A 10,797-nucleotide genomic window follows, 5' to 3' on the forward strand; every position below is an offset into this window, starting at 1 on the left:
GGCCCAGCAGCGGCTGGACTTCCTGAGGAGGCTAAGGAAGTTTGGCATGTCGACCAAGATCCTCAGCAACTTCTACAGCTGCACTGTTGAGAGCATCTTCACCAGCTGCATCACCGTGTGGTCCGGCAGCACTACTGCTATGGACCGCAGACGCCTGCAGAGAGTGGTGAAGACCACCAGGACTCCACTACCATCTCTGCAGAGCATCTACCACCGTAGAGTCCACAGGAGAGCTGCCTCCATCCTCAGGGACCCCACCCACCCCCAGCACGGACTGTTCACACTTCTACCCTCAGGCCGGAGATACAGAAGTGTGAAATGTAGAACCTCTAGACTGAAGAACTCTTTCTTTCCCACTGCCACCAGACTCCTAAACAGATAACAGGAGTCTAGAACCAACCATGGATTTCCTCAGATGTTACACGTGTAATTGCACACTTTTTTTGCACTATTCATTTTGCACAGTTTAGATTCTATTATATTTCTTTTCACATGCCGCCTTCTAAATTGCCTTTATTGCCTTTTATTTGTTTTATCTTTTTTTTTACTATTTATACTTAAATTGTTAGCCATTCATTGCAGACAGCAATGAAAGAATTTCATTGTACATGGAAACATGTTTCCCTAATGTACACATGACAATAAACACTTTGAATTGAATTAACTGTGTGCTTTATGTCTGTGTTTGAACTGCAATAACAGGGAACTTTCCCCACTGTGGGATCAATAAAGTTTATCTTTATCTTAGTCCTGTTATTATTATTCACATATTAACTATTGTCATTGTTACCATATTACTAATTATTAGTCATATTCCTACTGTCAGCACTGTAGTTACTGTTAGTATTTTAGTTGCTGTTTGTTTTGTCTCTCTCTCACAGGAGTTCTCCCATTAAAGGGGAGCTCCTCCCGTTAAAGGGGAGTTCCTCCCGTTAAAGGGGAGTTCTTCCTCCACTGGGTCCTAATCTAATCTCTGAGCTGCTCTGTGGGGATTCTTGAATCCTTCCTGTTGAATTCCTGAATCTTTTGTCTCTGAATGAAAGAGTTTGTTCTGAGCTGCTCTTTATGGAAACAGTCTGAGAGAAACACTGCTGTGAACTGGAGCTGGAGAGAGAAACACTGATTGATTGATTGACTGATTGATTGATTGATTGATTGATTGATTGATTGAGTAGTTACTGCAGTGGTTACTGTAGTAACTAGTTACTTCCTGTAGTCTCTATCCATTCCAGATGCCTCAGAGCCAGTAGACAGGAGAGCCATAACGTGTGTGTGTTATATCTTTATCATGAGACATCATTTTGTTCTTCTTGCTGTTTGTTTGACAGAATCACGTGATGATGACGAAGAAGATGATGATGATGATGAAGAAACAGAAACTCTTCTGACAAGCAGGGAACTTCTTTTACTTTGAAAGGATCGTACAGGAAGCAGATGCCGTGTGTCCGGTAACTTGCCGTGTCCCGACAGTCAGCACAGTTTGATCCGGATCATGGATCCGGTCTCTCAGCTCTGACCCTCCGGCCCCCCCGGAGCTCCATTATGCTGCTGCCGGCCAACGCGTCCTCCAGCTGGCGTGCGCTTTCCGAGTCCAACCGGTCCGAGGCGGCGGAGGGCGGCGGGTCCGGGTGGGAGGCGGTGATCGTGCCGGCGGTTTTCGGGCTGATCTTCGTGGTGGGGGTGGTGGGGAACTCTCTGGTGATGGTGGTGATCGGGAGGGTGAGGTACGGCGGTGCAGGGGGAGGAGGAGGCAGGCGCCCCGGCAGCCCGACCAACATCTTCATCGTGAACCTGAGCGTGGCGGACCTCAGCTTCCTCCTGCTGTGCGTCCCGTTCCAGGCCACCATCTACTCCCTGCCGCAGTGGGTGTTCGGAGCCTTCCTCTGCAGGTTCGGTCACTACTTCTCCACCGTCAGCATGCTGGTGAGCATCTTCACGCTGGTCGCCATGTCCGTGGACCGCTACGTCGCCGTGGTGCGCTCCAACAGGTCTCCGTGCGTCCGCAGCCGCAGGAACGCGCTGGCCGGGGTGTGCGCCATCTGGACGCTGTCTCTGGTGTGCTCGGTGCCAGTGGCCCAGCACCAGGTCCTCACCAGCCACCCCAGAGCCCCCAACAGCACCTTCTGCTGGGAGGAGTGGTCCGGGGCGTCCAGACTCACCTACAAGGTGACCATCCTGCTGGTCGGATACCTGCTGCCGCTGCTGCTCATCAGCTGCTGCTACACCAGGGTCAGTTCAAAAAACCTCTCATTTAACAGGATAATGTTTGACTCCCAGCCGCTGTAAAACAACCATTAATAACAAAGCGGAGGGACCAAAGGGCGCAAACAAAGTCCTGATGGTCATAAAACCTGTGCGTAAAAACCTGCTGCAGGCGCGCGCACCAACGCTGACGATACCGGCGTGAACTTTCAAAATAAGAACCCCACAGAGTCACTGAGGAGATGTAACAAAGACTGAGATAAGACAGAGTCAGTGGTGGAAATGATGTTATAATAATATAAAAACAATACTCATCATCCAACATGTCTGGAGTTTCTAAAAAATAACTGAGGAGAGAGTTTAAACAGCGACACAACAGATGAATCTGCCTCATGAGCGTTTCCCACATAACTGTCCTGAGCTGAAAACAGCTGACATAGTATCAGTGATTATTTTCATGATGATCCTTCTGCTCTTTGGTCCATCAGAGTGTCCTGAAGACGTCTCCTCAAAGATCTTCAGTTTACTGCCTCAGAGGAAAGAAACTAGAAAATACTTATATGTTTAAGAAGCTACAATCAGAGTTCTTTTCTGAAAACTCAAAATCATTGATGGACTATTGAAATAGTTGATTGATCGCCTAATGGCAGCAGCTCTGATGTGAACACAGAAATCCAGAACATGAGATGAGGCTCAGACAGGTGAACACACCCAGTGAAGAACCTGGAGTTCTTCTCCTGCATGTCAGAGGTGCAGCGTAGCGTTGTGTCATCAGTGTGGCCGGCTGAGGTCTGAGCTGAAGTTATTTCTGTCGGGGAGGTGATTCTAACGTCCTGTCACTGATTTTAATCCAGTTCGGAGCTCATTTGTCAAGTCACTCTTCACCCCTCTGCTCTGTTGTGGCTAATGTCAGTTACGGGCACATTCTGGTAACATTTAGCTCCATTTTTAGCCAATTTGTTAACATTTTAAACCGATGCCATTAAAAGTATGCAGAATGTGCTGTTAGCAGCTCCTGCCTGCAGAGTGGCCATGGACATCCAGACAATGTACTGGATCTGTACAGGTACAGGTACAGGTAGAGAGGTACAGGTACAGGTAGAGATGTACAGATAGAGAGGTACAGGCACAGGTAGAGAGGTACAGGTACAGGTAGAGAGGTACAGGTACAAGTAGAGAGGTACAGGTACAGGTAGAGAGGTAAATGTACAGGTAAAGAGGTACTGGTACAGGTAGAGAGGTAAATGTACAGGTAAAGAGGTACTGGTACAGGTACAGGTACAGGTAGAGAGGTACAGGCACAGGTAGACAGGTACAGGTAAAGAGGTACTGGTACAGGTAGAGAGGTAAATGTACAGGTAAAGAGGTACTGGTACAGGTACAGGTACAGGTAGAGAGGTACAGGCACAGGTAGACAGGTACAGGTACAGGTACAGATAGAGAGGTACAGGCACAGGTAGACAGGTACAGGTACAGGTACAGATAGAGAGGTACAGGTACAGGTAGAGAGGTACAGGCACAGGTAGACAGGTACAGGTACAGATAGAGAGGTACAGGTACAGGTAGAGAGGTACAGGTACAGGTACAGGTAGAGAGGTACAGGCACAGGTAGACAGGTACAGGTACAGATAGAGAGGTACAGGTACAGGTAGAGAGGTACAGGTACAGATAGAGAGGTACAGGTACAGGTAGAGAGGTACAGGTACAGGTAAACAGGTACAGGTACATACGATGTATATACGAAGTGACAGGCTGATGACGTGGAGGTGAGCAGGTGGGCGTTGAAGGACAGGTTAGGGTGGGACAGACGGACTCACTGTGCTCATCTGTTTCTGCAGGTTCTGTTTCATCTTCATAAAAAGATGAAGAACATGTCAAGGAAGTCTGAACGCTCCAAAAGAAAGGTATGGTCCTCCTCCTCTTCCTCTTCCTCTTCCTCTTCCTCTTCCTCATCTCTCAGGTTCCTGTGGATCCTGGTCCTGGTCCTGGTCCTGCTGCTGTGGTTCTCTGGTTCCTGTGGATCCTGGTCCTGGTTCTCCTGCTGTGGATTGTCAGCCACTGACACTTTTTACTGATATCAGTCCTGTTATTATTATTCACATGTTAACTGTTGTCATGTTTTTACCTGCTACCATATTGATCAGTATCAGTCACATTGATCAGTATCAGTCACATTGATCAGTACTGTAGTTACTGTTAGTATTTTGGTTGCTGTTTGTTTTCTCTCTCTGTGGCCAACCTCCACCCAACACGGACCCCTACACAAAGCCCCTCACCTCTGAGCCTGGTTCTGTTCCAGGTTTCTTCCAGTTAAAGGGGAGTTTTTTCCGTTAAAAGGGAGCTCTTTATGGAAACAGTCTGAGAGAATGCTGCTATGAACTGGTGCTGTATAGATAAAGACTGATTGATCCTCCTCCTCATCATCCTCATCATTCTCCTCCTCCTCCTCATCATCATCCTCATCATTCTCCTCTTCCTCCTCATCCTACTCCACCTCCTCCTCCTCCTCCTCATCATCCTCATCATTCTCCTCCTCATCCTCCTCTTCGTCCTCATCCTACTCCACCTCCTCAACTTCGTCCTCCTCCTCCTGCTTCTCGTCTTCCTCCTCCTCCTCCTTCTACCATCCTTCTATCCCTCCATCCTACACCCTACCATTCTGGAGACCAGCTGATGATGATGATGATGAGGGGGTTTCCTTCATCCTGATTTGATGAGCAGAATGATCCAGTTATTGGTCAAACAGCTGCTGCTCACAGGAAACATCCATGATGATGATGATGATGACCAGTCTTCATGTAGAACATCATTAACTCTGGTGTCAGCACACATGATGATGATGATGATGATGATGATGATGACAGGACGTCCATCGTCACACCTGAAACACAAATTTTTCTCTGGATTCATCCACAAACTCCAGAACCAACGAAACCGAATGTTAACTCACCGTTGGGATCAAAGTGTTTCCAGGTGTTGTTACGCTGTTTTCAAGACACTCAGATCATTGACATGACCTCCAGCAGCCAGAGGCGCCGTCAGCGTGCCGTGTGATCGCTGATGAAGGCCGTCAGGTCGAATTGATCAGCAGCAGCTCGTGTTCCGGACTGATCAGAGGGGAGGACGCCGACTGAACGTGGCTCTGAACCCTCTCCAGTCCGGAGCGCTCTCCATCCAAGGAACGTCGTCCAGGCTCCCTCTGCTTCACCTCGCCGTTCATCTCTCTGCAGAGCTGTGTCACATGACCACATATGTGATGCTCTGTCGTTATGGGGTGGGGGGGGTCAGTACGTCCTCAGAGCGATGCCGTTAGCTTGCCAACCCGTCATGGAAACAATCAGTCGGCAGTTTTCCCTCCGACAGCAGACCGCCGGCTCCCACAGCATCCGTCCCCGAGAGCCGACCGCAGCTCGTCGTGGGGGTCGTGGGGGTCACTCTGCGCACACAGAGCTGCCTGGGATTGTCTATTAGTCATTTTACGCTGTATAGAAACTAGATTTTATTATTTTGTTGTTTTTAAAATACATTTTATACGTTGTATGGTATATTTTCTGTACATTATAAAAACTGGTGAATGGTGAACATGTCCGACAGGACTGAAGACGAGTTCCAGAGCGGCCGAGGTCACCGTAGTTGACGGCCGACAGAGTGCAGGCACCCTGTAACAGCAGATCAGTCAGGCTGATGGTTTACAGCCGAGAATCTGCTGCTCCGCCGTCAGTGCAGCAGAACAAAGGCTGCTGGGTAAATATTTAGACAGCAGGGCTAAGAATAGAGGAGATTCCCTCAGAGTCCGACTGTACGACACAAAGACAGGGAAGTTCATTCACGGCACAAACACCTTTGAACACTTTATTCATGAAGCCTTTAATCTCTCAGAGGGCTGAGACACAAACATCACGTCACCTGATGATGGTTTAATAAGCGCCTCTTTCCTCCAGCGTCCTGACGGAGCTTTATGGTCCTGTGCAGCCTCCTTATTAAACAGCCACATCACATCTGACGGTCTGTTGATGTTGATCATGACGTGTCTCAGCAGAACAACCTGTCTCACTATGTCTTTGGTCACCATGACAACGGGATCAGGTGACTGCTTGCTCTCCTCATGAAGGAGCATCTCCAGACTAATATGAAGACAGCTCTCCAGAGCGGGGACGTCCAGTTGGAAAGTGAGGACATTTGTGAAAAGTCACCTCGGCACCGACCACGCCATGTTCAAAGGCTCTTGAATACCCCCCCTCGGTTGGCGTTTCTGGCCCTTTGGTGTATTCGTGCTGTCCAGCTGTGACCGTCGTCTTCTTCATGTTACTGAATCCATCCAGCTGTGGGACCTCCTGAGATCCTGATCCTCTGAGGGTGTACAGGGGCCTGAATGGAACAAGTACTCTGAGTCACACATCTTTAAGTAGAAATGTACTTTGTTTGGGGTGTTTGGGATGGTTTGGGGGGGTTGGGGAGGTGTTTGGAGGGGTGCTTGGGGGTGATTGGGGTGTATTTGGGGGAGCGTTTTGGGGGGGGGGGCGGGGGGGTTTATTTGGATGTACAACTCCACCCTGGCCCTTGAACACATCCTTTACACTGACGTCTCCTCTCTGGTCCCCTGCAGACGGTGCACACGGTCCTCCTGGTCGTCACAGCTTTCACCATCTGCTGGATGCCCCACCACATCATCGCCATGTGGGTAGAGTTTGGCACCTTTCCCCTGAACAACGCCTCCTTCGCCTTTCGCATCGTCTCCCACTGTCTGTCTTATGGAAACTCCTGCGTCAACCCTCTCCTCTACGCCTTCCTGTCCGACAATTTCCAGAAGGCCTGCCGCCAGGTCTTCACCTGCCGCTTCCTGTACCCACCGCCGCCCCACAGTAAGGTGGTCCGCTTCCGCATGGAGAACTTCTCCACCACACACTCCACCACCAACATCTGATGGATGGGGGGGTTATCAGACACAGAGAAATCTAGATGGAGGGCAGCAGGTCACATGATAGCAGGACAGTGCGTGAGTGGCTGCTGAGTGTGTCTGTGAGAGCTGACCTCTAATGACAGAATCAGGACAGTTTGTTTTAATAACTGTATTAAAACTGTTTCATCTTCCTCTGGACAAAGTACAATAATTAATTATGTGCAGTATCATTAGAGTTTATATTTCCTGACTTTCTGACTGTCATGAGTCAGTATAACCAGCACATACTGTATGCGGGGGGGACACTTCATTTGTAATACATTTCATCATATGCATCACATTGTAATTATTTTGTGAATCCCCACCGCTTTAAAATGATCAATAGCTTGTTCCCACACTAATTGGACCAGACGACTCTCTTGCTGAGAGACGTTAACAAACCGGACCGATCACACATCAATAAATCAATGATCTTCAGAACAGACAGTAAACGGTTGTTGGTGTAAAAAAGAAATAAAAATAAATTCTGTCTGTGTTGCCTCAGGATTTATTTTAATGGCAGTCAGAGGGTGCTCATTTATTTCTTGGTTTTTCTTCAGTGTCACAGATTCTCCTGATTATTCAGTGATGACTTTAGTGCTTTGATGTGTCAGTGATAAAGGGGACGTTTAGCGTCTGTTGGCTGTTTCTACAGTCATTAATAAATATTGATCAATTCACATACTAGATTTAGTGTGTGTTTTGTGTGTGTGTGTGTGTTTATGTGTTTATGTGTGTGTGTGTGTGTTTATGTGTGTGTGTTTGTGTGTGTGTTTATGTGTTTATGTGTGTGTGTGTGTTTGTGTGTGTGTTTATGTGTTTGCGTGTGTGTGTGTTTATGTGTTTATGTGTGTGTGTGTGTGTGTGTGTGTGTGTGTGTGTTTATGTGTTTATGTGTTTATGTGTGTGTGTGTGCTGTAACACGTGACACCGCTCTGTGAATAAAACATGAACATCAGAAGCTGTTTGACATTTTCTTGATCAGCATTTTCATTCTAAGAAGAAGAAGAAGAAGTTGTGACCACATAAAAGAGTCTTTGGGTCTCAGAAAAAGTCAACTTGCAGAAAAACAAGTTGAGATGTTTCTATGATAATCAGACGTTGTTCATGCGACCACCAGATGGAGCCACAGTCCTAACCTTCAAACATCAGGGAGACCTGGGGTCCGGTCAGTCTCTGTGGGTTTGCTAACATCCTTCATCCACAAACTGGAGCTCAGTCCTGACTGAAACTCTCGGCCCAGATGGAAGAAGGTCCTCTGTGCTCTGTGTGAGCACTGCTGACGACATGAGGCCGGTCCGACTCAGAGACGATCAGGCCGGCTCTGCATCATCTTCCTGCTCTCTTTCTTCCAGTGTGGATCTGTCTCGGCTCCTCATCGTACCTGATGTTCTTCGGTCTGTCTGACCCACCAGGAGGTGGATGTACATCTCCGTCGGCATGTTGTTCATGCTTTATTTTGGTGAACATTCTCACAGTCTGCCTGTAAGATTTTCTGCCATGAAGTCATTATCAAATTCATTTATTAAATAACTCACAAACGATCCCTGAATCTGCCTGAACATGTCACGAATCTTGGAAGCTTCAGTGCTGATCACATGGTTAAGAACGTTACTTTGGTTTGAAATGTACCGGTACATCAGTGCTAACATGCTGCTGAGGTTGGTTGTTGGTTTTCGTCTGAAAAAGCATCTGTAAATTAAATCTACTGTTAAATCTGTGGGAGGTTTTCCCTCATGTTCATATCTTCTGACTGAGTGTGGACTGACTGCAGGAGCATTACTGAAATAATCGGAGCACTTTATGGAAGGACGCCACTGAATGAGAAGCCTGGCAACGGGACAATGAGCTCTTCTTTATAGTTGTATTTGAAGGAATGCTTCTGGAACATATGAACTTTTGAACTGATTTCAGCCACTGGACGGGAACACATCTGTTAGTGAGCACACATCTCCCAGGAGGGGTCAGGACGAGCTGTGGGTCAGTCGCTCTGCAGGGCATCAAGATCCACATGGATCCAGATGGTGGAAAACCTGCCATTCTCCACCTGTCCACCAGATGGCCTCATACTTTCCCTCCTTTCCCCTTCACCTGTCTACCCCCTCCCACCTGATCACCTGACTTCCTGCAAAGCTTCAGGTCCTTTGTTCTCTTTGTTGTCTGTTTCCTGTTCCATGGACCTGGACCTTCTCTGCGCCTGCTGCCGTCCAGGGACTGTTTGGACCGACTGTCCCTGAAGTATCCCAGAAGTGTCCCTGTTGTGGAGGTGGTCTGCCCCCCCCCACGGTCAGTCAGCAGCAGCAAAGCTCTCAGTCAGCATGCTGGGCCTCATCACTCTGGACTACCTGATGGGTAACTGTTGTCCAGGTGTACACTGTGATGTCACAGTCCTACCACAGACGGAATCTGTAGACCTACTCAGGACAGTCAGTCCCTTAGAGAGGACAGGAGGACATTTAGACCCTCATGGAGGAGTTTCAACCTGAAACAGGTGATGAGGAGGGTCTGCCCTTCATCAGGATCTGATGAAACATGGCCACCTGTCCACTGCCTCTGTCTCACAGCTAGGTGTGTTATAATCAGGAGGTGGCTCTCTATGCACAGCTGGGATCAGGCCCAGGTCCAGATTCTGGTTCTGGTCCATATGAGTGTGGACAGTGATGGTGGGGTGAGCTGGGAATGAGTGGGGGACAGTAGGAGATCCTTGTCTCACCTCTGGGTTTCTGTCCGGCTGTCCTGGTCCTAACACAGACTGGTTTTAGAGGGAGGGACCCTGTCCTGTCCATTCAGTCTATACTCACCCTGGTCCAGCTGACTCTGTCACCACGATAATGAGAGAGATGGAGTCTGGAGCTGTGGAGGAATCGGGGAGAGAGGTGAGATCATTGTGTTTACAGCTTTGAACAAGTTTAAAGGGATCACTGTAAGGGATCACTGTAAGGGATTACTTTAAGGGATCACTTTAAAGGGTTACTTCAAGGGATCACTAAGGAATCACTTTAAGGGATCGCTTTAAGGGATTACTTCAAGGAATTACTTTAAGAGATCCCGTTAAGGGTTAGGGTTAGGGCTGCTTCCTGTGGTTCAGGTTTGGTGAGCAGAGGAGGCTGATTGGGGTTAGGATGGGAGGTTTGGTCCAGGTCCTGGTGAAGGACACGGTCCCTGTGACTCTGCTGCCTCTCAGGTTTAGGGCCGACTTTTGATCCAGAGTCCGGCTCTCCGCTGGTTGAGCTGAGGTCCCATCCTGACCTCTAGTCCGGCACTAAAGGTTTGTTTTGTTTTTCTTCACTTCAGCAATGTCAAGGAGCAATGGTGTACTAAGGACATTGAGCTGCTAGCATCCGGTCGTACTACCTGCCGAGGGAGTTTTCACATGTTATTGCTATAACGGCGTACACCCCCCCCCCCTCGGCCGATGCAGCCTGCGAGCTTCTCCACAGTGTTGTGTCACAGCTGCAGACAGCGCATCCCCAAGCCTTTCTCCTCATCACTGGGGATTTCAACCATGCTTCCCTGTCTGCCACTCTCCCAAACTTTCATCAGTACGTGGACTGCTACACCAGGGACAATAAAACTCTGGACCTGCTGTATGCAAACACAGCGGGTGCCTACAGCTTTTGGATCTGGTGACAGAGAGGAACTGAGGAGGGTGCAGA

At 48.4% G+C, this 10,797-nt stretch overlaps 1 protein-coding gene across 1 annotated transcript; it reads left to right on the forward strand.

Moving 5' to 3' along the window:
• Positions 1 to 1,526: 1,526 nt before the first annotated feature.
• galr1b (galanin receptor 1b) lies at positions 1,527 to 7,163 on the forward strand. Its single transcript, XM_070833030.1, has 3 exons — positions 1,527 to 2,229; positions 4,041 to 4,106; positions 6,809 to 7,163. The coding sequence occupies exons 1-3, from the start codon at positions 1,543 to 1,545 to the stop codon at positions 7,124 to 7,126; spliced, it is 1,071 nt and encodes a 356-aa protein (XP_070689131.1). The 5' UTR covers positions 1,527 to 1,542; the 3' UTR covers positions 7,127 to 7,163.
• Positions 7,164 to 10,797: the final 3,634 nt, after the last annotated feature.

This window comes from Pempheris klunzingeri, chromosome 1 (genome assembly GCF_042242105.1).
Source record: "Pempheris klunzingeri isolate RE-2024b chromosome 1, fPemKlu1.hap1, whole genome shotgun sequence".
Taxonomy (NCBI): domain Eukaryota; kingdom Metazoa; phylum Chordata; class Actinopteri; order Acropomatiformes; family Pempheridae; genus Pempheris; species Pempheris klunzingeri.

Bases quoted from the DNA above. Each gene is read 5' to 3' on its own strand.
- galr1b (XM_070833030.1), top strand. From the start codon at position 1,543: ATGCTGCTGCCGGCCAACGCGTCCTCCAGCTGGCGTGCGCTTTCCGAG. The intron at 2,230-4,040 runs GTCAGTTCAAAA...CTGTTTCTGCAG, and splicing joins TCAGCTGCTGCTACACCAGG to GTTCTGTTTCATCTTCATAA. The intron at 4,107-6,808 runs GTATGGTCCTCC...GGTCCCCTGCAG, and splicing joins CTGAACGCTCCAAAAGAAAG to ACGGTGCACACGGTCCTCCT.